This window comes from Muntiacus reevesi, chromosome 5 (assembly GCF_963930625.1).
Source record: "Muntiacus reevesi chromosome 5, mMunRee1.1, whole genome shotgun sequence".
Taxonomy (NCBI): Eukaryota; Metazoa; Chordata; class Mammalia; order Artiodactyla; family Cervidae; genus Muntiacus; species Muntiacus reevesi.
Genome location: NC_089253.1, coordinates 2,652,007 through 2,679,106, shown reverse-complemented (window position 1 = coordinate 2,679,106; position 27,100 = coordinate 2,652,007). Strand labels below are relative to the sequence as shown.

Here is a 27,100-nt window from a genome sequence, read left to right as displayed (position 1 = left end):
TTGGAGGAAGCTTTTTTGGAGGAAGCATTTTAAAATGTATGTATTAGTGCAACTCCAAAAGAACAAGGAGAAGGCAATTTACATCAACTATCAAGACAGTCAACGAGAGCAGTGAAGCTTTACCCCAGTGAAATTTTCCCCAGAGATTATGAAGAGGACAGAATGGGGTAGGCAAAAAAAGGGGAGAGAGACAGGGATGGTGTGGGTTTATAGAGGGTTTCTATTGTACAAGGGGAAAGCTAAGACTCTCAGTGTAGGAGTCTGAAGATGAAAAAATCCCTGACTTTACTCAGAAGCAGGACCTGTGTTAATGTAAACTAGGTCAGGCTCTCCTGGCTGAAGGCTTTGCCATCTGACTTCACTTCAGCCCCTCTGTGGAATCTCTCAGTGGGAGTGTGATTAGCAAATTTAAACCTTCCTCACAAATCACACAGAGATTCCGCTGTGTACATTACCATCTACTGTTGGTGAAGCACAACTCCAAATTTAGACTCCATTTTATTATTAGAATGTTGTGAACTGCCCATAAAATGATGCGCTGCTGAAAGACGTCACCAAAGTTATTTAGGCTTGCATATGTTACTGCCGCAACAAGGGCCACGTGCCCTGGGGGTAGATTTCTGCCGTCTCGATTTAAGAAATCTATTTGCTTTTTTTTACTGTCTCAGCAGTATATGTAAATAAAGGGTTGTTATGGTGCCATAATTCTCAAATGATGGGCAGTAACTATACTTCAGTGGTTCTATAAACCAGCCTATTATGACAAGTCATGGCCAGTTTTTCACCAGCCAAAACAATTCTGCTAGTGTGAGCTATCCACGATGTATAAAGGGAGCATATAATTAAATTGGGTTGAAATAGAACACCACTTCATGTCAAATACTGGGTCCACAGCCACAAATTGTAACATACTTTTAACGGTGGCAGGATGTTGTTTTGCTGGCAAAGTTATGGGTTTCCACAATGGGTTAGCATGAAAATAATAATAATCACTGTGTTAAGGAAAAAGACTAAGGGAGCTTGTTTTTTCTTCAGTGTATATTTTAATTTTGTTGTTGTTCAGTTGCTCAGTCATGTCTGACTCTTTGCCAGCCCATGGACTGCAGCACGCCAGGCTTCCCTGTCCTTCACTATCTCCCAGAGTTTGCTCAAACTCATATCCATTGAATCGGTGATGCCATCCAACCGTCTCATCCTCTGGCACCCCCTTCTCCTCCCGTCTTCAATCTTTCCCAGCATTAGGGTCTTTTCAAATGAGTCAGTTATTTGCATCAGCTGCCCAAAGTATTGGAGCTTCAACATCAGTCCTTCCAATGAATATTCAGGACTGATTTCCTTTAGAATTGACTGGTTGGATCTCCTTGCAGTCCAAGGGACTCTCAAGACTCTTCTCCAACACCACAGTTCAAAAGCAACAATTCTTCAGGGCTCATACTTCTCTAATTACCATAAAAATCCCTGAGCTAAGTCTTCAGTGCAGGTATGTTCATTAAATATCTATGACCTCCATCAGAAACAGCAGTTTTCCTTTGTTTTTAAAAGTAATTTGGCTTAACCAAAGTTCAGGACTGAGGACCCACCTGCCATATATTGACACATTTTCACATGGTCTGAAGAACCTGCTTTCCTCTTCCCAGGGACCCAGCTTTGCCCGTGGGTTGCATCCGCTGTCAAACACCTCATTGTCCGTTGCTCCCCAGCTTCCCCCTGTACTTAGACTTGGGATTGGGATTCTGTGGCAGGTATTCTTTCCTCCAAGGCAATAAAGTGTTTCTTTTATCAGCTCAAGTCTTTCCTTTCTATTGGGAGCTCCTGTTTTCCTAAAACAAAGTATCTTTCCTCACCTCCATCTCCCTTCTCCCAAACCTACTACCTCTTATGAGAGAGGTGGCTGAGAGAAGCCGTGGTTCTTATCTCAGGACCCGCCCCATCGGGCATGGTCCAGAAAGGGCAGTACTGCGCACAGCAGGGCTGAGCCCGGGCCAGCAGGCTCCTGGCGACCCACCAGGAAACCCAAGGGGACTTGCTTCCATGGGGACCACAGAGCCCTCTTCTGAGGAGGTACCTATTTGCTGCCTGGCTATCAGGATTGGGGCCTTGGCTTCTAGAAAAGAGGAGAGAGAATCCATTTTCTCGCCCCACTGTCTATTCACATGAGAGGACTTTTTGCTGGGTCCCCATATCCCATCTGCAAATTCCCTCAATGAGGGGCCCCCAAGCTCCAGGATCTAACGTCTGATGATCTGAGCTGAAGCTGATGTAATAGTAATAGCAATAACGTGCACAATTAATGTAATGTGCTTGAATCATCCCCAGACCACCCTTGGTCCATGTAAAACTTGTCTTCCACCAAACCCATCCCTGAGTGCCAAAAAGGTTTGGGGACTGCTGCCCTAAATTGAGGAGAAGGAGATGGCAACCCACTCCAGTATTCTTGCCTAGAGAATCCCGTGGACAGAGGAGCCTGGTGGGCTACAGTCCATAGGGTCTCACAGAGTCGGCCACAACTGAAGTGACTTAGCTTGTATGCATACATGCATGCCCTAAATTGGTGCTAAATAATCGGGAGGTGTAGGGGGAGCAAGAAAAGGCAGAACCAACAGTTTGGCCTTTAACTCATATCTGTGAACTATTTAGCCAATTATAAGGTTATTTAAAATAAGGGGGAAATCATCTCAGTTGTGAGTGATGATTTAAAAAGAACAAGAAAGAAAAAGAGAAAAAATAAAAAGAACAAGGAGACTGTCATTAATGAAAGAATATTCATGCCTGGAAGAATTCCCTCTGGCTACCAGGGTATATAATCACACAGGGAAAGAGTCTTCCTTCCCCAGATCAAAGGCTAGAATGCAAGGAGCAGTCAAAGAGGAAATTTGAGCTGGAAAAAGTAGAGCAAGGTGCTTAAATGACTCCTTGCACATGAGAATGTTGATAACACGGTTATCTGGGCATCTTACTGTTGTTGCAACCCTGAGTTACTTGTCACTCTACACTTCCACAACACCTGTGTTTCTGCAGTCATTCTCTTGGACCTTAGAGGATGCTGGGGGATATTGGTCATTGGTTGTCCTGGTAATCCTCTACTCTCAAATCGTGATAGTCTTAGCACCAGACTCTTGTTCAGAGCATTCAGAATTTTAAAAGTAGGCAACCCAGAGCATGAAGCAGATTTCTTTCAGAGAAGCAGGATTCTGCTTGAACCGCTTCCTAACTCAGTCAAACCCTTGACAAGGCTGCTGAGTCTGCTAGCTCGGAACGGTGTGGTCAGCAGATTTGACCACTCTTATACCTCTGGCTGTCCCACGAGCCGGCCACGAGAACCCAGGGGAGTCAGAGCCCAGAACACTGACTTGTAATAAGAGGGTAATTATGACTCTGAAAATCAACCACAGGGAAGGCTCTCTCTTGGTAAAGCCTTAAAATTATATGTATTTCATAAACACGAGCTGGAAATAGCAACCGCTGTGAAAAAAGAACTAGCCTAGTCCCACTGTGACCCCTGTGCTTCCAGACCCAGTGGGTCGGCAGCAGCCCAGGGAGTGCCCAGGGCCTGAATATGCAGGCCTCGGTCCTCAGAGTCTCATCCTGCTCGGCTCAAGCCCGTGACCAGAAGACACAGTTGCAGCTAAACTACAATTTGGCAAAGCAATGTGGCAACCAAGACTGCCAGGCCAGAAGCAGTCATTCAGGCGGCTTTCATGAGACCGAAAACTACTCTCTTTGTTTTTTAATATTTATCTATTTTTGATTGATTGATGATTGCTTTAAATGTTGATTTGATTTCTGTCATACATCAACTTGAATTAAGCATAGGTGTACATATGTCTCTTTATTCTCTAATCTCTCTCCCACCTCCCGCTCTTTCCCACCCCCCTAGGTTATTACAGCCTAATCTTAAAATGAGAAGTTGATAACTTTCAGTGATAGAGTCCCATTTGTTAGCTTGTCACTTTGTTACTATGTCCTTGACGCTGTGGTAAGCACCTTGTGAGTGCTTCTGTGCTGAGATACAGTTCTCACCCTAATACTTTTGCTGTTGTTCAGTTGCTAAGTGTGTCTGACTCTTTGTGACCCCATAGACTGCAGCACGCCAGGCTTCCCTGTCCTTCACTATCTCTCTGAGTTTGCTCAAACTCATGCCTATTGAGTAGGTGATACCATCCAACCATCTCATCTCTGTCGTCCCCTTATCCTCCTGCCTTCAATCTTTCCCAGCATCAGGGTCTTTCCCAATGAGTCAGCTCTTTGCATCACGTGGCCAAAGCATTGGAGCTTCAGTTTCAGCATCAGTCCTTCCAAAGAATATTCAGGACTGACTTCCTTTAGGATAGACTGGTTGTATCTCCTTGAAGTACAAGGGGCTCTCAAGAGTCTTCTCCAACACCACAGTTCAAAAGCATCAATTCTTCAGCTCTCAGCCTTCTTTATGGTCCAACTCTCACATCTGTACATGGATCAGTGCTATTCTTTGCTCCCCTCAACTCCCATTTTTCTAATAAAGAAACAGACAAGACAGGTCAAGTAACCAGTCCGCCGTCACACAGCTAGTAACATCAGGAAGCCAGGACTTGATGCAGGTTTGTGGAACTCCTGCCCCCTGCCCCCAGCCTATGCTCTTAAACTTTGTTGCTCAAAGTGTGTTCTAGGCACCAGCAGTGGCAGCATCACTGGAAATGTTAAAAATGCAGCATCTGAGAATAAGTCAGAATCTGTGTTTTTAACAAGATCCCTCGGTGATATGCTGTCTCCGAACTGCCCTGAACGCACCCCCCAAAAAGACAAGTTCTATTCTGATTTTGTGTGTTGTATATAGTATTTCTGAAACTCCAAGGTGCCTCTGCACCACCTGAGAACCTGATTAAAATGAGACCTTATTCTAGGAGAGTCTCTTGCTTGTTAAGAAGAAAGGAAAATCTGTTGACTTGTCCCGGACATTCTCTGTCCACATCAGAGAAACCTTCTGCTAGGTCACTGAGTTGTATTTTGCAAATTCCTGAACTTACCACTAAAAAAAAAAAAAAAAAAAAAAAATTATCAGTGAAAAGTTTGGAAAAAGAAAAAGACCCAAACCTACAAATCAGAATCTCAGAACCTACAAGAGTAGAATTCAGGCATCTCTGTTTATAACAAGCCTCCAAAGTCAATGCAATTCTGAACTTGAGATCCACTGACATTTGAGAATCCCAATAAATTCTGTATTTGCCAGAATGTGAATCTGAATTCCAGGAGGCATAGGACATTCAGAAATTGAATGTCAGATGCACAGCCTGCATTTTGTAATAATTGCTTTAGTGTAAAGATTGAACTTTGTTCCTCAGAAGTTTGGGGTCACCCTGAGCTCCCTTTCAAAGATAAAACTAATAGTGTGTACCTTCCTCCTCTAAGAAACATGCACGAGGCAGCAAGTTCCCAGATGTTGTAAATAGCTGGGCACAGAAGCATCTTCAGTTACAGAGTGACCTGTGCTACTTTGGGTGATGTTTTCAGTCCCTAACTTGTAAGTGTCTAGATTAATTCAGTCTACCACACTCTAATCAATTGCCTGACTTGTGTGAAGCTCTGTGTTAAGTTCTAGGGTCCTGTTGCTGTCTCTGTGACCAACAGATCAACTTATGCGGCCTCCCTCCCTTTGTGAGTGGCTTAAAGGAATTGGACAGGTTTCCTGTGTGTGCTCCGCCCACTGGCCCACTTAGCACCAGGGGACAAAAAAGTCAGGTTCCCAGATAATATACTGTGGACAAATTTGACTAAGATTTGAAGCTTATGAGGGGAAAAAGTTTTGGGTTTTTTTTCTGGGTGTCTTTCTTTTAAATACTGAATTAACTTTCTGGGGATTATTTTAGAAAAACCTCATGGTAATAGCATTAATAATATTTTATTGATCCTAATAGAAAAACTCAAAACCCTAAAGCAGTCAAATTTTGTGCAGACACAAAAGAACATGCTAGAAAGTGAAATGTTACCGTGTGCTTAATGTTGTTAACACAGTAAGTGTTTCTGGATCCTCGAGGAAAGTATTAGAGGCTCAGCCCAATGTACAGTGTGGGAATTGTGAGCCAGCTTTCTTTGGGAAAGCTGGAGAGCTCCCTTTCAAAAGTTTTCATCTCATGAGGTCTGAAGGTAGTACATGGGCCCTGCTTGGTGAAAGAGGAAAGTCTGAGTGACTTCAAGTTGAGGGGGTGAAGTAGTGACAGAGGCCGTGAGCCACAGCTAAGCTCACTCCACTTTTGAGTGGCATCCCACGTGATAATGTGGTCAGCAGTTTTCTCAAGCTCACCGAGACTCACATGGATAGAAGTTTAAATATTTCCAAATAAATAGCCTATGTGCATGTTAAGTCACTTCAGTCATGTCTGACTCTTTGTGACCCCATGGACTGTAGCCCGCCAGGCTCCTCTGTCCATGGGATTCTCCAGGCAAGAATACTGGAGTGGGTAGCCATTCCCTTCTCCAGATACTGCCTACAAGTCAGAGTTTAAAAAAAACAAAAACTCATGGCTTTCCATTTGATTTATGAGCAAGAGAAACGAAACTGATTTCTGAATCCATTCTAATTACAGTAATTATAACAATAAAGTACCTAAAGTTTGTGGGCTGCATTGTGGTTGATGAATCCAAAAACCTCATTATCCTCTGTGAGTGGGTATGAGTGAGGTTTAATTATCAGATAAAAACAGGGAGGTTCCTAGAGGTCAGGCAGCTCAGCTGATGGGAAACAGCCGGAACTTAGATGTGTACCCACATCACAGGTCTCTCCCCAAATCATAAAGTTCCTGGCGTATCTAAATGGAGTCCATAACTGAGCAAGCATAGTGGTCGATGCTGCTTTCAGATCCCAAGTGCTAGTTACACATTTGCTATTATTTCCCTCTTTGTGCAGAAGGCAGATGTTTCCTTATCAAGGAAGCAAAACCCAATCAGGATAATGCTCACCTCCACCAAGCGAGTGGGGCAGAAGGTGGAAGTTATCACTTGGATAAATCAGGTCGGTAAACAACTACTAAGTCAAAGGAGTAAGATAGAAATGATCTTGATTATTTGCCTACATGGTCCAAATTCACTCTATAATTGCTCAAACCATTTCCATTTATTGCATGTAATAGGTTTTGCCATGTTCTTCTTGGAGCAAGGAGAAGAGAGGGCATTTTAAGTTTTTGTGGGTGCAGATTTCAAAATCATCTGCATCAGCTGTAACTAGCATCGCAAGCAAGAGCATAGCTTTGAGGGAAGACTTTAAAACACACTTCTCGTTTCATAAGGATTAGCGAGGTGATAACTGTTGGTTCTTTTTTTTTTTTTATGTGTATCTCAGTGCTAGCAGGACAATTATCTTATTTTTTTTAACTTTTTATTTTGTACTGACGTGTAGCTGATTAACAAACAATGCGACAGTTTCAGGTGAACAGCAGGGAGACTCAGCTGTACACACACACACGTATCCATTCTCCCCCACATCCCCTACCGTTCAGGCCGCCACATAGCATTGGGCAGAGGTCCACGTGCTCTGCAGTAGGTCTTTGTTGGTTCTTGTTGTTGTTGTTTAGTTGCTCGGTCGTGTCCAACTCTTTGCGACCCCATGAACCGTCACCTGCCAGGCTTCTCTGTCCATGGAATTTCCCAGGCAAGAATACTGGAGTGGGTTGCTATTTTCTTCTCCAGGGGACCCTCCTGATCCAGGGATCAGACCCACACCTCTTACGTCTCCTGCATTGGGAGGTGGGTTCTTTACCACTAGCAACACCTGGGAAGCCCCTTGTTGTTTATCTATTTTAAATACAGCAGAGTACATGCCCCTCCTAAACTCCCTACCTATCCCTTCATCCCATCCCTCCCCCTTGCAACCAGAAGCTCGTTCTTTTATATGTGGAATCTAAAAAAGAAATTATATAAATGAATTTACTTACAAACCAGAAACAGATTCAATTATCCTTTTTAATCTGGAGAGTGGTATAAAGTGGCATCTCCCAGTTGTTGACTATGTAACTTTGGGCAAATAATCCTGTGTAATATTCAGTTCCCATTTTTAAAAATAATAGTACTTTCAGCATAGGGTTCTTATCAAGTATTAAGTGAGATAATGCATGGAAAACTCTTTACATTTTTCCTAGCATGTAAGAAACTGTTGTTCTTGCTAATAGTTTCCTTATTTGATATTTTCCAACCCAAGAAAAAAGAATGCACCCTTTTGAATAAAACTTTGAGATTATCCTCTGAATTTCTTCTTTTATGTACACAAAAGTGTTAAAATATTATTTGTGATCGAATAATGCCTGGCCACCTTTAGAATTCTCTTCCCTCTATTTGTATTTTATATCAATATATGGTAATGCTTTGGAAAAGCAGAAGCTTTAATATGCTGTTATCTTTGTTATGATTATTTGGCTCCCTGAAAGGCGCCTGATACTGTCCGTCTCCCATCTCCCTGCATCTCGTTGGCTCCCTTGAGAGTTGAGGGGAGCCTAGTAAGTGGCGAGTTCTGGCTTACTGACAAGTCCCAATGCCACTACAGTCTTGCAGAAATATCTGAGAATCTGAAAGTCTGGATTCAAGTTCAAATTCATCACTTACTAGCTGTACATACTTGAACAAGCCACTCATCTCTCCAACACTCCCAGGGAGTTAAGGTGTTAATGGAGCCTCTTATTTTCTTTCATGGAATTACTGTGATCCTTCACAGAATGACAAAGTGATTTTAAGCCACTAAAACGTGACATCACTTAATATCATTGTGGCAGACTTGCTGATATTATAAAAATTATTATTAATAATAATAGGGCTCAGGCCATGATAATGAGATCATAAATAATACTTTGTTAGAATGAGTTAATTTTATTAACAAGCCACTTTTGCAAAGGCTTAATAGCAAATATAACTTTTCTTTCATTAAAAAAAAAAAAAACCTGACTACTTTTTAAAATCCAACTGCTTTTCCCATTCAGCATGTTAATGTAAAAATCTCTCCAAATTTAAAGTTCTGAAATCATCCCTGGTGATCAGATGGTAAAGAATCAGCCTGCAAGGCAAGAGACCCAGGTTCCATCCCTGGGTCAATCAGATCCCCTGGAGAAGGGACTGACTACCCACTCCAGTATTATGGGAAAATCTCATGGACAGAGAAGCCTGGTGGGCTACAGTCCACAGGGTCACAAAGAGTCCGGCATGACTGAGTGACTAACACTCACAAAAGCAAGATGTCTTGCAAAGGGCTCTCTGCCTTTCTTGTCCCATGGGTTTGAGATCAGGAGAGCAGATCCTGGAGAGTTTGCTTCTCTCTTTAATAAACAGAGAAATCCAGTTAGAGCATACAATGAAGTGTGATTCTTAAACATGCAGTTCAGGAGAAAACTGAACAACTCAGACTCTGGAGCCAGACCGCTGGTGTTCAAGTCCACTCTAGTTCCATGACTACATAATCTACTTCTCTGTACCCCATCTATAAAATTGGAATAATAATAATAGTCCCTTTATCGTAGGCTTGTTTTGAGACCTACATGAGTTAATACAAGTTAAGTATTTAGAACTCTCCTTTGTTGTTGTTGATCAGTCATTCAGTTGTGTTTGACTCTTTGTGACCCCATGGACTGCAGCATGCCAGGCTTCCCTGTCCTTCACTAGCTCCCAGGGTTTGCTCAAACTCACATCCATTGAGCTTCTGATGCCATCCAACCGTCTCATCCTCTGCCCCCCTCTTCTCCTCCTGCCTTCAGTCTTTCCCAGCATCAGGGTCTTTGCCAATGAGTTGGCTCTTCACATCAGGTGGCCAAAGTATTGGAGCTTCAGCTTCAGCACCAGTCCTTCCAATGGACATTCAGGGTTGATTTCCTTTAAGATTAACTGGTTTGATCTCCTCACTGTCCAAGGATTCTCAAGAATCTTCTCCAGCACCACAGTTCGAAAGCAACTGTCCTTGGTCCATAATAACTGTCACTAAGTGTTAGCTACCATCATCATCATCACCTTCAAAACAGACATCTAATTTTCTCAGATATAGAACAGGGCTTCTCCTTGTGCAGGATTTGTAGTGATCTCTGTGCTCGTGGGTGGTGTTTTTCTGCCTTTGTATCTCTATCCCCAGCTGTGCTGGTAAACCAATTCTCTAAAAATAAAAGCCCTGATCTGCAGTCTTTGCTGATTTCTGTGGCGTAACTATTCCCTGCCTGGCTGGCATCAGGCCACCAGTGATTTAATAACTGTCTGCCAACTTCCTGAACACTGAAAGTCAGTACCCCCAACCTTAGATGAGCCAGCTCCAGCGCACCACTGCTGATGGCTTAGACACGCAGTGGCAGTGAGTAGGTTAACCAGTCAGGCTGGTGGCGGCATCAAGTAGCGCTAAAAAAAAAAAAAAAAAAGGCAGGAAGAAATGTGTGGGAGTACAACGGTGCCCTGGAGGGCGGGCCTCACTTTAAATTCTGATTGCCCAAGGTCAGAGACGCCAAATCAAAGAAATCAAACCCAGGACCCTCCTTAGAATCCAGTTTCCATGATAGTGAGTCAAATGCCCCTTATTTTCAGACAGTCCCTCCTTGCCCCTGCCTCACCCCCCCGCTTACTTCTGCTATAGTTTGAGAAACAGCCAAAAGCTTGTCAAATAGGAGCTGGAGAGGAGGAGTCTTACCTGGGCTGACCCCCTTTGCCTTAGATTCCCCTCCTGACCGCCCTCCCCATCCTCATCATCGCTGTGCTTTGCAGATTCCTGATTCTCCCACCCCTCCCTTTAGTCTAAAAAGGAACTGAGTTCCTTCTCACAAGTCACTCTCCCTCTAAACGGCATGCCACCCTCACCAAAGACTAGCCAGGTGACATAAAGAAGCATTTTTTCCCCAGTTACAACTGCTTTCAACAATCCCCACTTCCATTTAGGTGAACAATTTCCCAAACAGGAAAAAAAAAATTACCCCAAGTCAGCAGCATAATTTGAAGCGAGCATCCTGCCCACAGACTTCAGGCTGGCTCTTTTTGGACACAGCTTGCATCAACAGTGGTCTTTCTTTATAAATTAGTTCTCTGATGTTTCACTGGTGTTGCATTCAAGAGTCTCGTGTCTCTCTCTGAGCTTCAATCTCTGGTTCTCTGTGATTCTTAGTGTCAGGGAGGCTGGGGCTACACAGGTTCCTTCTTCTGTGAATGTGGAGATGTCTCTCCTGCCTCTTCCACTTGCCTCCCGAAGATGTCTTTCTCCAAATCTGTGAGCACCCACACACAGTCATGATGTCCTCCTGTACGTGAGAGTTCTCTGGAGTGTTGAGTCAGTACAGAGAGCATACACTATTTCAATCTACAGATTTTTAATTATCTTACACCTGCACAGATCAGTCTACAATATCCCAATGTCAATCACTGACCACTGGGGGAAGCAGACATTAACCCAAGAGTCCTTCTAATAACAGGGAGGATGGTTATTTGTGGACTACAGTAAATATGATGTGCTCATTGCATACTGAGATCTACACACTTCTTCTACTGCCCAATCACCCATGTGTTAGAAACCAGGTCTTCACCCTCCCTCTGAACAGGGGATAAGGGTCATTACTGTGGAAATTGACCCACCCAAGGATACTGACACAGTATCATAGTTGACAAGCCCCACTGATGTTCTTAGAGCTTCCTGTGAGATTTCTAGTTTTCTTCCTCCCCATTCTTCAGTATGAACTGATAAGCCAGGATTATCAGACAAGGAAGGAAATCCTCTCATTCGGAAAACAAGGACTGTCTTAAGGTTCCCCAGAAAACAGAAACTATAGGATAAATGAATGGATAGATAGATGATTGATGGATAGATTATAGACAGGTATGGAGGGAGAGAAACAGAGAGAGAGAGACTGAGTGATTTTTAAGAAATTTGCTCATAGGATTGTGGGACTGGCAAGTCTGCAATTTATCGGGCAGGACAGCAGGCTAGAAATTCATGCAGAGTTTATCTTCAGTCTTTGATCTGAAATCTCAGAGCTGGAAATTCAGCCAAGATTTCTGTGTTGCAGTCTTAATGCAGAATTCCTTCTTCTTAAGGCTTTCTTTTGAATAGATAAGATTCACCCACATTATTTTTCCATCATGTATGGATGTGAGAGTTGGACTATAAAGAAAACTGAGCACTGAAGAATTGATACTTTTGAACTGTGGTGTTGAAGACTCTTGAGAGTCCCTTGGACTGCAAGGAGATCCAACCAGTTCATCCTAAAGGAGATCAGTCCTTGATGTTCATTGGAAGGACTGTTGTTGAAACTGAAACTCCAATACTTTGGCCACCTGATGCAAAGAGCTGACTCATTAGTAAAGACCCTGATGCTGGGAAAGATTGAAGGCGGGAGGAGAAGGGGACGACTGAGGATGAGATGGCTGGATGGCAGCGCCAACTCAATGGACATGATTTTGAGTAAACTCCAGGAGTTGGTGATGGACAGGGAGACCTGGGGTTGCAAAGAGTTGGACACAATTGAGCAACAATTGAACTGAACCAACACCATATAAGATAATCTGCTTTGTGCATGCATTCTAAGTTGCTTCGGTCATGTCTGACTCTTTGTGACCCTATAGACTGCAGCCCACCAGGCTCCTCTGTCCATGGGATTGTCCAGGCAAGAATACTGGAGTGGGTTGCTATGCTCTCCTCCAGGGGATCTTCACCACCCTGAAACCGAACCCACATCTCATTATGTTTTCTGCATTGGCAGGTGGTTCTTTACCACTAGTGCCACCTGGGAAGTCCAATCTGCTCTACTTAAAGCCAACTCATTGTAAATATTAATCACATCCACAGATACCTTCAAAGCAATATCCAGACTAGTGTTTGATCAGTAACTGGGCACTGGAGCTTAGTCAACTGGACATAGGAAGTCTGCCTTCACAGAGACCAAACCACAGAAAGAGATAGAAGCAACTTGGAAGAAACTATACAGAGAGAGTGCTGCATTAACATATTATTAATATCTTTAGAGAAATAAGAAAAGATATTACAACCACAAAACAGGAGCTGGATGTTATGTGTTTTAAGAAAATGAAAGCTCAGTGAACAAAGTAAGAGCCTTTGGAAAAATTCAGCATATATAAAAATGTCAATAAAAGTTTCAAAAGATGATAAACTCAGAAAGTAAGGCAAAACCCCACAGAGGTATAATATAAGAGAGAAAAATAAAATTAAAGAAAATCCAAATGACCTGACATCCAAACCATAAAACTTCCATAAAAGTAGAACGGAGAAAATGAAGGAGAGGAAATCATCAATGAAATAAAGAAAACTTCCCAAAGTTGTTGCCATTACGGCTCCTGAGAACCCACTGAGTGTCCAGGACCGGGTGAAGCAAACCCCCATGAAAGCGCGCCTCACTGTGAAAGCTCAGAGGACTGGGAGCAAGAGAGGACCTCCCTCCACACTGTTCCTAGAGGAAAAGAGACCAGGTCACACACAGCCTTCACGAACAAAAATGACTCTGGATTTCTCAAAAGTAACACAGAGGGAATTGCTTAGAATGCCATACATAACTTAATTATAAAAAAAAAAAAGTGTAATGATGGAGTAAAACTATGTTCAGCCGTGTGAGGTCTCACTTGACCTCATGCACACCCCTTCTCAGGAAGCTGCCGTGGAAGACATCTGATGACATGAGCACAGTACCCAGATAAACTCTGACGTAGAGACAGCCTGTCTTTACAGTCGCAGTGTGGTGGGGAAAGCATCTTCCTTCGAATCCTGATCTCTGTTCCTGGGATCCACTCCCTGGGTGTCTTTTTACCATTCTTACTATCATTCATGTCTGTGGTTAATTAGATGAATATTTGTGGGCTAGCACGAGCTACAAACCATTATGTGGCATTTCTGTGGCAAGATGTGTTCCAAGTTCAAAATAACCAATCTGCTAATGATCTTTGGAATTTGGACCCTGTGCAGAGGACTCAGGAGGCCACGTTTCGGCAGAGTCTGTGCACGCTGAGCGGCAGCAGCGTCCGTGGCTCACAAGCTCCTCTGTTTCTCCAGGTTATCAGTGTACTTGTCTCTCCCAATTCACCGGGAGAAACTGTGAATCTGAGATCACAGCCTGCTTCCCAAACCCCTGCCGGAATGGAGGCTCCTGCGACCCCATAGGAAACACTTTCATCTGCAATTGCAAAGCTGGGCTCACTGGAGTCACGTAAGTGCGATTGTGCAGTTAGTCTTTTTTTACACTGCCTCTTCTTGCTAAGAAAACAAAACTAACTGGGGTAAAATATCCACTACTGATAGGATGGGCAAAGGGTTAATACCTGTACATGAAGAATGCTTACCAATGACTAAAATGTTATCAGGGATTATCTCTGCGGAGTGGGGTTATGGGTAAATTACATTTTTACTTTATTCCTCTCTATATTTTCAAAAAGTTATATAATCACTATGTGTTATATAATCTGGAAAACAGTTCATTTAAAGAAAGTCATCTAATACCCTAATGTTTCCAGTATAATTCTGAGACAGATATGCTATGCATTTCCGCAGAACCCATCAACTGGACTCTACTGCCTAGGGTTTTATGATCATCCTGAGAAACTAAAGACTTACCTTTCCTTTGAAAATCTTTTATTCCCCCAAGAATGAGGGAAATTAAAGGGTTAGCCAAATGGAAAGGGAATGTTTTCAGTTCTGAGGAAAATACCACTTTAACCATCCTTGATGGTTTTAGAAGTGTGTGTGTGTATATATATATATATATATATATATATATATATATATATATATATGTAATCTCAAGCAAAGTGATATTCTAATTACAGATCAGTCTTATGTATTCATTAAAGCAAATCTCCTGAGGACTTCACCAGGAAATACTTAGCTGACTTTGAATCGTTGGATGTAATTTAAAGTAATAAAGCTGCATTTATTTTTAAATACTCTGTGATTCTGACTAATTTCCAGCTGACCTGGCCTCAATCTGTTCACATTAGGGACGTTTGACTACATTTTAAAAGGTGGACTACCAAAGATATACGTGATCAGACCTTTTAAAATGAATATGTCGGAACAACTGCAGAAGTGGAGGACAAGGAAGAGGAAAGATATATTCTTAAATAACGTTAAACTCAGAGGAAGACTTACATTTGCCTATTTTAACTATACTCAAAACAAGTCATGGATTGCTTTAAAGATAATAAAGTTGATTTATTTTTCATTAGAATGCTTTAATCATTTTTCCCCCTGGTAATCTGAGTTAGCATTAGCCTTTAATAGAAACACAGGGACTTTCCTGGTGGTCCAGTGACTGAGAGACCACACTCCCCATGCAGGGGCCCCAGGTTCCATCTCTGGTGAGTTAACTAGATCCCACATAAAATAAATAAAAAGAAATTTAAAAAACCTAAGCATAGAATCTGGAAGATAAACATTGCTATGTATCCCTGCACCCACCGCTTCATGTGCCCCATTACCCTTGCTTCCCAGAGAGACCAAAAATTACTGTGTTCATTAGAGGGAAATGTCAGAATCAAAAACTTTTTCCTCCTGGGAAACTCTGTATAGGGTGTCTAGGTTCACAGCTCTTTATCTGCAATTCTACAATCCCCAAAGCTCTAAGAAATAAAAAGATTGAGAATATAATCGTGGCAAACATTTGCTGGCAAAACCAAGCAAATCATGCCGAGGCTATTCTAGTCTTTATTTCCCTCATTTAGTGTGACTATCCATATGTTTCACTGTAGAAACACTGGTATATTTGGTGATAGGTCCTATGCCAGTTTGTAGGATGGGATGGGTATTTTACATAATATGAAAGACACGTAGTGTATGTCATTTCTAAAATTGCAAAATTGTGCATTCTGGGATCCATCTGGCCCCAAGCATTTGAAGACCAGTATGTCTTCAACAGCATCTCTGGTTTCTTTTTCCATGCCGTCTCTTCTCCCCCAGGGCAGCCCTCTCCTCCCCACCCAGCCAGGGAGGGTCAGAGTACGGGAGGGATGGCGCTGGCTGGTTGGTAGGAAGTACGCACATGATGAGGACGGGGTCCTGGGTGGGCACATAAAGCCCACGCATCTCCCATGTACCCTGCCTCACGTCATTTCTGTCTTGCTTCAGGGGCCCCTCCAGGGCCTTTTTACCTTTCTGAAAGATGTCCGTGTAAGAGCGGACGCCCGCCAGCCCTGCTGTTTCAAGGGGGGGCTTTTGTCTTCTGTCGCAAAGGTGTGAGGAGGACGTCAACGAGTGCGAGCGGGAGGAGTGTGAGAACGGCGGGGCCTGCGTCAATGTGTTCGGCTCCTTCGTGTGCAACTGCACGCCGGGCTACGTGGGCCAGTACTGCGGGCTGCGGCCGGTGGTGGTGCCCAACATCCAGGCCGGGCACGCCTACGTGGGCAGGGAGGAGCTGATCGGCATCGCCGCGGTGCTCCTGGTCATCGTCGCCCTCATCGTCCTCTTCGTCGTCTTCCGCAAGAAGGTCTTCCGCAAGAGCTACTCCCGCAACAACATCACGCTGGTGCAGGACCCCGCCACGGCCGCCCTGCTCCGCAAGAGCAACGGCGTGCCCTTCCGGAGCCTGCGCGCCGGGGACGGCCGCCACGCGTACCAGGAGGCCGGGCCCCCGCAGGTGCCCGTGCGCCCCATGGCCTACACCCCGTGCTTCCAGGGCGACTCCAGGAGCAACCTGGACAAGCTCGGGGACGGGCTGGGCGGCGAGCCCCAGGAGATGACCACCTTCCACCCCGAGTCCCCGCGCATCCTGACGGCCCGGCGGGGCGTGGTGGTGTGCAGCGTGGCCCCCAACCTGCCCGCCGTGTCCCCCTGCCGCTCCGACTGCGACTCCATCCGCAAGAACGGCTGGGACGCGGGCACCGAGAGTGAGTCCGCAGGAGTTCAGCAGCATTGCTTCCACTGGTGTTTAGGGGAACTTTGGGAAGGGAGAGCGACCCCAGAGGCACAGAGCTCTGCTCAGGACAGGCCCTGACACTGAAGGTTCACACCAGCTCTGAAATCTTGCCCTGGTTCTTATCCCCATTTACTGATGGGGAAAAGGAGGCTTAGAGAACATACAAGGTGCCCACCATCGCAGTTTGTAAGAGGCTGTTGGCATTCCAACCCAGGGCTGCCGGCCTCTGAAACCCATGCTCTTTTCATAACAACATACTCTTGGCAGTAAACCAAGCAGCGTAGCCACATATGCCATATACAGGAAGTGTGCTCTAGAAGGTCAGAGGAGAGTACTTCCAGTCTTAGGGCGATGACTTGAGAGAAGCAGAGGGACATTGGAGTTGGACCATGGTGGATTAAACATCCAGGAAAAGAAGGGTGTTCCGCATAGAAGCACAAATTCAGAAGAAGAGCAGGTCCTTCTGTTTGGCTGGAACGCAGGGTCCAGGAGACAAGCAGGAAATGTGGTCCAGGCCACATGCTAGTGTTTCCCTCTCCTCTTGGCCTCCTGGAGCAGAATTGCAGGCAAAAGGAAGACCCACAAGTGCAAAGGCCCTGGGGTGGGAAAGACTTTAGCATATTGAAGAACATAGGCAAGGGTCAATGTAGTTGGAGCTTGGTGAGCAACACTAATGCAGAATTTTAAGCAGGAAACTAGCGCAATATAACTTCCACTTTTAAAAGATGGTTCAGACCAATCCATGGAAAAGAGACGAAGCAGAAAGTAAGCGAGAAGGAAGCAGTTAATTGGCCTCTACAAACATCTAAGTGAGAGGTGGTGATTGTTTTCCCTGCTCTAGTATCAGTCAGGCAAGCTCTGTTGTATCCTATGACTTTTCATCAGGCCTAGTGGCTTAATATTCAAGCAGCAATAATACCCTGGGTGTCTGGAGTTTCCAAAGGCTGAGGATACAGTACCCTGATATATGTTGGAGCAGAAGTAGGGGGGTCTGGTTTTAAATGAAGCTAGAAATGAAGCTAGAAAACACCTGTAGTCAGGAGATAAAGGGTTCCTCCATGGAGGAAGGGGGCATGCCTCCTGGGGTCTTTAAGCATGAGTAAGATTTGGGAGGAAACTATCTGAGAGGGCCTTCTAGAAATAGGAAGCAGCTCAGTTAGTGTAGGGGACACAGAAGGGGTTTCCTGAGGGGTGTCTAGCTCTGTTGTTTAGGAGGAAGGCAAGGCTAGTAGTAAAAGTTTGGATGCCAGCTACAGTCAAGATGATTGAATCTCTGAGAGTGTGAGCTCACCAAGGGAGCAGGAGCAGAGAATATGCTCAATCTGGGCCACTTGCAAATGTCTGCATGTGGGAGGTAGGCAGGGGCTAGGGCCAGGAAGGGAAACACACATGGGCCACAAAGAGAGAGCTGGAAAAGCGAAAAGGGCAGCGAGCAGAAGTTAAGGGTATCAATAAGGTCAGCAGGGTTCAGTCCCATAAAACCATCCAGGAGGATATAGTCTTATACAGAAAAAAAATAGATATACTATGCTTACCACCTGAAAGTTTCTTAGTGATCTCAAGAATGTTTCAGTGAATCTTCAAGACAGAGTCCAGTGTGCAAGGGTTAAGGACGAAAAGATTTGGTGAGAAAACAGAGGTAGCAAATGATCATGAAAAGCCGCCACTGCGGTGTGCTGAATCGTTCCCTTAAATCCCACACTGCCCCACATGGGCACCAGTTGGAGGAGGGGGTGCGTGAAATAACTTGCCTACATTTGATTCTTGGGTCGGGAAGATCCTCTAGAGAAGGGATAGGTACCCACTCCAGTATTCTTGGACTTCCCTGGTGGCTCAGCTGGTAAAGAATTCGCCTGCAATGTGGGAGACCTGGGTTCGATTCCTGGGTCAGAAAGATCCCCTGGAGAAGGTAAAGGCTACCCACTGCAGTATTCTGGCCTGGAGAATTCCATGGACTGTATAGTCCGTGGGGTCGCAAAGAGTCAGACACGACTAAGCGACTTTCACTTCACTTCACGAGCAGTAACTAGGAAAGGGAGGGACAGGATTCAAACTTGGTGCATCAGGTGCTTTTACCAAGACTACTCCTGGAACTTTTACAGGGAGGAGGAAGAGGCGCAGGAGAGGGAGGGTCTGCTGATGATGGCAGAGAGCCTCTACCCATGCCATTCTAGTGCGCCCCCATGGCTGAGTCCACCGTTAAGGAGACACACTTATACTTCAAGTAGTTGCTTTTGGGAGAAGGCAATGGCACCCCACTCCAGTACTCTTGCCTGGAGAACCCCATGGATGGAGGAGCCTGGTAGGTTGCAGTTCATGGGGTTGCTGAGTCGGACGCGACTGAGTGACTTCACTTTCACTTTTCACTTTCATGCATTGGAGAAGGAAATGGCAACCCACTCCAGTGTTCTTGCCTGGAGAATCCCAGGGACGGCGGAGCCTGCTGGGCTGTCGTCTATGGGGTCGCACAGAGTCGGACACGACTGACGCAACTTAGCAGCAGCAGCAGCAGCGATCACCCTTGGATTTTACCCATAAATATATTCCCTCTCAAATTATCTGTAGAGTTAGACTTCACTGCAGCCTTGCTAAATCCTCTGGTTAATTAAAAGCCTCTTTTTACTTAGCAATGAAAAGCGGGGGGCTTAAATAAATGGAGGAGTGCAGAGAGGAGTTTCTGCCCAGCACTGTGCTCACCAGGGCGGGTCACCTGGCATCCCCTCCCTCCCATCAGCTGTGTTCACAGCTGAGCCTGGTGCCCACTTTGTGCTTTTCCAAGGCACGTCTTGTTTTCTGCGGCATGGCTGCTGACAGGTGAGTTTCTCCCTGGCGTCTCTCTCCACTTAGATCCGCTGTTTATCAACTGATTGCTTTGCTGTGGCTCCAGCATCTGGTGGCAGAGGCCACACCGCAGTGCCCGCTCCCACCACCACCCCGGGTGGAAGAAACGGTGACCTCTCTAGTCATGGAGAAGCACAACCGTTCCTGAAGCACGAGGCCCCCTCTCTTGGGGCCATCACACTCCGGAATGATCTGAAGTTTTCCCGCTGATCAGTTCCCTGCCCCTGCTTCAGGATGTGACAGCTTTATTTCCAGAATCCACCTCAGGCCAAAACTTGCACAGCCCTCCAAAGTATTGTTGAGTTTTTATGGAATACATTTCCTCCTTTGTTAAGCAAGGCAGCGCTAGCTGGCGAGACAGTCTCTGGGTGACTAATTCATTTTTCACTTGACAACTTGGAGACACGGGTTGTTTCCCATTGTTTCCTTAGTCCACCAAATAGGAGGGTAGCCCTGTAGTGTGTGTGGCTGCGTGGTGTCTGTTGGGGTGTGTGTTCAGGCTGCCTTTGTGCGGCAAAGAAAGGGGAAGTGTGTGGCTAACAGCACGTCCACACCACCGACTGACTGCCCTCCTGCCAGAGTGCCGTGTGCTGTCACTCCCAAAAAGTGGTGTGACGCTGCCCTCTAGAAGGCCACACGGAAAACTTCACTCACTCCCCAGAGAGGAAGTTTGGAGACCTGTAATGATATTCTTGCCTATAAAATATTTATACCCCTATTTTAAAAATAATCTCACTTAACCTGGTGTTGACACCACGTCGGTCCATGCAAATGATTTAAATTAACTCTGAATGGCAAAACCCAACCCACTCCATCCTCCCTTCACTCCTCACTCAGTCGCTCCCCTTTGAAGACAGAACAGCACTTTCAGCTGTCAGCTATTTGGAAGCTCATTTGCCACGGGTTAAGGGTTTCAAATCCATAATGTAAATCTCTTGATTGACAGACCTTTGCCCCCAATGGCACAATCAATTTTCTACTGTGTGGCTAAATTCTTTTCTCTAAGCAGATGAAAGCGCCCCAAGAAGTGAACTCTGGCAGGGGACGGGGCTGGAAATATGCACAAGGTAACCAGTGTCATTTCTGCTTTCTCTCTGGCTGTCCGTGAAGACAAAGGGGTTGATGACCCGGGAGAAGTGACCTGCTTTGCAGGCAGTAATAAAGGCAGCAACTCGGAAGTGCAGTCCTTGAGTTCCTTCCAGTCAGATTCGGGCGATGACAATGGTAAGAAATCCCGGGATTTATTTCCCCCATGGACTGTGTTTCCTGTGCTGGCAGCTGCTGGCTGAGGAGAGGGTGGTGGGACCTGTTTTGTTTCCTGGCCTGATCTTGGGCTTCTGCCCATGCTCACAGCTTTTTGGTGAACTCCACTGTTGGGTGTTTTCATAGAAAGAGCAAAGCGCCCATTGAGCTGCCCCAGCTGTGAGCAGGCGCAGAAGGAGACAAGGTTCCCCCAGACCTCCAGTGATGCATCCTCTTTGACCTTATTCCAAAGAATACTCTCTAGCAAACTGTGATTTATTTCCTTTTTAAACTCATGATGATGTCTTCACTCTTCAATCTACATCCAACCTCCCCATCATTAGAAATTAGTTCAGAGGCAAGACCTCCTTCCAGTAGAATCTGCTTCCCAGAGAGGTGGTATCTTCATTCAGTTGAGAACCCCTTATAATCGCGTGGGGTCATGAGCTTTTGGAGACTCTAGTAGACATGACACCTCAGCTCCTTTGAGAAATGCACATGCACCCAAAATGGTACATCCAGTTCCATGTGGCTCATGAACCCCACTGACTCCAAAGCTGCTGCCTCCACTGCTTATGAACCCCTGTTTATGGAGAGGGCATTAATTCTGGACTCAATTTTCTGATCTTGAGGAACCAGGCTTGGAGATTGGGTTGATCTCCCCCAGGAAGGGAAGGGGAGCAGAAATGGTCATAAAACAGTGAGAATTTACCACATGGTGGTGAACCAAGAATAATTTCCAATAGTCATCAACAGACAGGCAACCTTATCTTAGTCTATACCTTATGCCGTTTTCCTGTTTGTCAACAACTGGTAAAAATTGAATATGTATTAATTTATGTCATCATTCAACCCTAAACCCTTGCGGAGTTTCTCTTGAGCACTGACTCCTACACTGGGCATTCTGTACCATGAAGTACAAAATGAAAACAACATAGTCTTTGCCACCCCCCAACTCCGACCCCACAGGTAGAGATAGAAACCATAACATCAATCACGGAAGTAAAACAGTCTGCTTTCCCCATCACTACCCCCAGTCCCTCCCACTTCCTTCCCAAATCCCTGGCCCTCCTGAGAGGTGCAGAAACCATTGAGCAACAAGCCACGCTGACAGCAGACTTCTTCCAAGCTATCTCAGAAGGTCAGAGGCAGGTCTCCAGATCTGCTTGCCTTGGTGTTTACCCTCTTCTTCAGCCCTAACCAGAAGAAGTGCTGTCTCTGGTTTGTGTTCTATCTAGAAGCACCCAAAAACGTAGTGTTTCCATGCTCCAGACAGCAACCCAGTGATGAGGTCTGGTTGACTGCTTTCACAGTTTCTGCTTCATGACATACTTGGGCTTTCATGCTTAGCATTCTAGGCTGGTCCATTCTAGCAGGCTTCCTAAAGTATTAGGAATTTTCTACCAATTAGTTTTTTTCCCCCCTCTTTCTTGTTTTTTAAATTATGAAAGTATGATAACACATGTACAGGAGACTTGGAAAATACAGAACAAAATTACAGATAATTTCACTATATATTACAATTTTTTAAGTAAATTAAGATTTTTAATTTAAGTTGGAGTTTCAATATCAAGCTCTCAGAAGTTAATAGAATGAATATACTGAAAAGTAGGATACAGTGGGCCTGAAGGCTTCCTTGGTAGCTAGGATGGTAAAGAATCTGCCTGCAGTGAAGGAGACCTGGGTTGGATCCCTGGGTCGGGAAGATCCCCTGGAGTAGGAGATGTCAACCCACTCCAGTAATCCTTGCCTGGAGTATTCCATGAACAGAGGCGCCTGGAGCGCTACAGTCCACGGGGTCTCAAACAGTCAGACACAACTGAGCAACTAACACACACGTACAAAGTAGACTGAAAAGCACCATGAACCAAGTCAACATAATTAAGATTTACACAGTTTTCACACAATAGTAGGATACAAAGTCTATTCAGGTTCCCATGGACTATAAACTAGGAGACACTGGAATATATCCAGGGACATTAAACAAGGTACAAAAATTTGATGGTCTAAAGGTATTGAAATCATAGAGTCTGTTCTCCTAATCACTGTGGAATTATGTTAGAAATCAATATCAAAAGATATTTGAAAATAACCCACATATTTTCAAGAGTAATGTGACATTTACCAAAAGAGATCTTTGACTTAGCCTTTTACTGATTGGTTTAAGCCTGATCACCTCTCCAAAAGCTTCTGGTATCAGATGCTAAGGCGACCCAGGTGGGCTCAGAAATCTCCTCCCCATTTTCTGACTGTTTCAGAGGCCAAGCTCCCATCTACACTTTGCGGGTGGGAGCTGGGCCTCGGGTCGTCCCAGGCTGCCAGGGGCATCATCTGAGTGTGAAACCATCAGTCCTGCAAAGGTTATTGTTCATCACTGGCATTTGGCTCAGAGCAGCATGGCTGACCAGCAAGTAATTAGCCCTGGGAATAGTGAGATCTTCCTCGGAGCCCTTGGGAGTTACTAATGAGAAATTAGCGTGGGCTTATGAGCCTCTGCCTTCCTAGATTGATTTCACTGGGCCACAAGGTGTGAATTTATGACATGGCAATTCCTGCAATCACGACTTTGAGGAGGACTGGCCCTACATTTGCTGCTGTTTCCCTTCCTCCGAGAATCCCAGGGGATAAGAGTGTCCGCTGTAGTCCAGTAGATGGACTATGGGAAACTTTGGGTATTTGCGTGCTGTACCTTTGTTGTTCTGTGCTGTTGTTAAGAGTGTATGTTCAGAAGACATAACTAACCTGAAACTGTCCTTCTCCTCCCTCCTGTCTTCTTTCCTGGCCACAAGCATCCATAGTGACTGTCATTCAGCTTGTCAACAATGTAGTTGACACTATAGAGAATGAAGGTATTTACTGTTTTCTTCCATAGCATTTCTTTGTGCAATTACCTTTTTAGGAAATACTGCTTCCCTGTTACTTTGAAAAAGGGACAATTTTGTTTTAAGTATAGTTGTACAGTATTATATATGTTTCAGATGTACAACATAGTGATTAATACTTTTTGAAAGTTATACTCCATTTATAGTTATTATAAAATATTGGCTATATTCCCTGGGCTGTATAATACATCCTTGTAGCTTCTTTATTTTATGAACTAAGGGTGATTTTAATCAGCTGGCAACAGTAAAAAGGTGGTTTCAAATGAGACACTGAATGTCTCTCTCTGAATTAGAGTGAATTTTACAATTTTGAAAAAAAATCCAGTTCATAATTTTTTCAATATGTGAGATACTCTTTTTACAAAATCCCTTCCCAGAGAAGAGTAGCCACTTAGTTGAAATCCAGATTAATACTAAGTTCGTTCTTACATTCAACATGTTATTGATTGAGCACCTACCATGAGCTAGGGATATTTAAGAAATCATTCAAAGCTACAATATTATGGGGATTGATTTCAATCAAGTAACCTGCATTAGTGATTTAAAACTATTAGGGTCTGCTATAGATTTTTTTTTTTTTGTAAATAACAACAGGGAGAAATAGCATTGTTAAGTCATCTAAAATGGCCTGTTGTACCCTCTTCACATGCCTCGGACTGTCAGTTTCACTTCTCACTTTGTGTTTAAACAGTGTCTGTCATGGATCAAGGACAGAACTTCAACCGAGGTGACGCTGCCACGCCCCCAGCACCAGATGCTCCTTATGCATTAGGAATTTCTGAGTTTGCCCTTACCCTGTCCGTCTCCCTCCATCGTTTCTGAGTGTCTTTGACCTGCCTTTCGCATGTTCCAGGTGTCTTGTGTGCTGGCACTGGGGGTGAAAGCCTCGCCCACATCTCCCTCCCCAAGTGTCTCCCTGGCCCCAGTCATTCATTCATTTGCACGGCGTATCCCCCGCCCTCCTGCGGCCCACAGGAAGACTGGTGCATCTCCCCTCTTAGAGCATGGCTCTGGCTCTGCACTTAGCCTGCGGCTAGAAGGAGGGAGTGGAGGGGAGAGCCTTCTAGAACTGTTTCCGCAGCGTGCCCTGCTCAACAAGGCTTATGCCACGGTTGAGCGGGAGACGCGGCAGCAGTCAGGCCTCCTCCTCAGCGCTGCCACTGCCCGTAACCCCTGGGCGAGAGCACGGCTGGCCCGAGAAGGGCCCTGTAAAAAGCATGGGGCTGCGCCTGGCTTCTTAGCTGTCTCCTGGGCGTTGAGTTGCATGCCAGGTCCCCTGCCCGCCGCTTTCCGCGCCCTGTGCCCAGCGCCGCCCTGGAGGAAACTAACTGCCCCGGCTTCCCTCTCGCAGCCTACCACTGGGACACGTCCGACTGGATGCCCGGGGCCCGCCTGTCCGACATAGAAGAGGTGCCCACCTACGAGAGCCAGGAGGGCGCGGCGCCGCCGGGCAGCGCGCGCGCGCTGGAGAGCGACTACTACCTGGGCGGCTACGACGTGGACAGCGAGTACCCGCCGCCGCACGACGACGACTTCCTGGGGCAGGACCCGCTGCCGCCGCCGCTGCCCGAGGACTTCGCGGACCAGTACGACGGCCTGCCGCCCGCGCGGCCCGGCTCGCTGGCCGGCACGCTGAGCCCGGGCTGCCGGAGGCGGCCGCAGTTCCACCCCAGCCAGTACCTCCCTCCCCACCCCTTCCCGCAGGAGACGGACGTGGGGGGCCCGCCCGCCGCCGGCGAGCTCAGTACTTTCGCCGTGAGCGTGAACGCGGGCGCGGAGGCCGCGGCGGGCCCCGCAGACGGCGCGGCCGTCCCCTTGCACATGGCCCGGGGCCCCTCGTCCTCCGACGTGTCGGCCAGCTGCGGCTTCGACGACTCGGAAGCGGCCGTGAGTGACTATGAGAGCGTTGGGGAGCTCAGCCTCGCCAGCCTCCACATTCCCTTTCTGGAGACCCAGCAGCAGACCCAGGTGTAGAGGCGGGAGCCCGCGGGCTGGCACAACGCCGCGCCGCGCAGCCTGCAACGCGGTATTCTCAGCGGGAAACTCCTTCTCCGAGTCGTGCTGTCACGAGCAAGCTCGAGTCCCCGTCGGTGAAAAGGAAAGGCTCAGAAATTGTTCCTGAGAGGTGACCCATCACCCGGGCAGCGCGTGTCTGCCTACATGACCCAGAAGGTGCCCCAAGTTTTTCCAGGGGAATCGAGCTCCGCCGTGACGTTAGACGCCCGTCTGCTTTCTGCAGTCTGTGCCCTGCCAAGTATTCCAGCGTCGGGCCGGCCCTTGCAGTATTATTAACTGGCAGCAAGCCAAGAGGCTTTGTTGCATGTAATTTTGAGCCAATGGGGGGAAATGAAAACAGTAGTTATGACTGTTGGAAAAGTTAGTCTCTTAGGCAAAAGAAAAGAGGAACGACCATTACTAAATAAGAAAATGGGCTGAAGCCTTTCAAATCAACTTTTTATTTTTTTTTAAATAAGCTACCCAATTTTCAGCTATAAAGTTAGGTTTGGGTAACATGTTTAGTATGCCCAGTTATTTTTGTTTGTTTGTTTGTGTTAAGCATCTGAAATAATATAGTTGTATTTTATGATCATTGAGAAAGATATCAATGAAGAGGAATACTTGAGATATCTGGGTTCCACTTTGTAGGCAGAGGGGAAGGTTAACATTGTGCAAACATTGGAAAGAATGTGATTATCTGTCTTTGTGTTTTCCAGTAAATATTCTTGGCTGTAACTACAATTTTAACATTGTAGCAGAAATTGGCCTTTGTTCTAAGAATCAGGAAATAAAGAGACAAAAAAAGGAATATTTTAGTACATTGTTCCCTAGAATGAGAGACATTGAGAGGTTTAAGCAGAATTCACAAATTCAAGGAAAAAAAGAAAATACTTCCAAAGTTTTCAGCTAGATAATCACAGTTCTTGATAATGCAGATAAAAGGTATGTGTTTTAAATTGGTAGCATCATCACTATAGATGCAATTTTGTTTTTTAAAAAAAGGAGAAGAAAGATTAGTTATTGTGTATAAATTATAATAGTGTGTGTGTCTGGGCCTATGTACAGATATGTGCTTGCACTCAGTAAGGCTGCTCTTGAAGAGAAGTGACAGGAAGGTTTTAGGATACAACCTATGTTAAAAATCCTGCCAGCAAGGCCAACCTTCCAATTTCTCTGATCTTAATATTAGAGAAACACCAAATGCCATATTTTATTCCGATTCAGTTAACTTTATTTTGGTATTGCCGTTTATATTAACTTGAAGCAAAACTGTGCTTTTTTAAGGAAGAAGACAAAACAGTATTTTGT

At 45.4% G+C, this 27,100-nt stretch overlaps 1 protein-coding gene across 2 annotated transcripts in view; it reads left to right on the top strand.

Moving 5' to 3' along the window:
* The window catches only part of FAT3 (FAT atypical cadherin 3), a 624,278-nt gene extending 597,741 nt beyond the window's left edge, over positions 1 to 26,537 (top strand). Inside the window, exons 22-27 of one of the 2 annotated variants that reach the window (XM_065936476.1) lie at positions 13,976 to 14,129; positions 16,148 to 16,800; positions 20,781 to 20,894; positions 23,702 to 23,761; positions 24,486 to 24,521; positions 25,146 to 26,537. In XM_065936476.1, coding sequence (XP_065792548.1) covers positions 13,976 to 14,129; positions 16,148 to 16,800; positions 20,781 to 20,894; positions 23,702 to 23,761; positions 24,486 to 24,521; positions 25,146 to 25,768 — 1,640 coding nt within the window. In that variant the 3' untranslated portion in view covers positions 25,769 to 26,537. The remainder of the gene's footprint in view (positions 1 to 13,975; positions 14,130 to 16,147; positions 16,801 to 20,780; positions 20,895 to 23,701; positions 23,762 to 24,485; positions 24,522 to 25,145) is intronic. The other variant, XM_065936477.1, reaches the window with a different exon arrangement.
* The last annotated feature ends 563 nt before the right edge of the window (positions 26,538 to 27,100 follow it).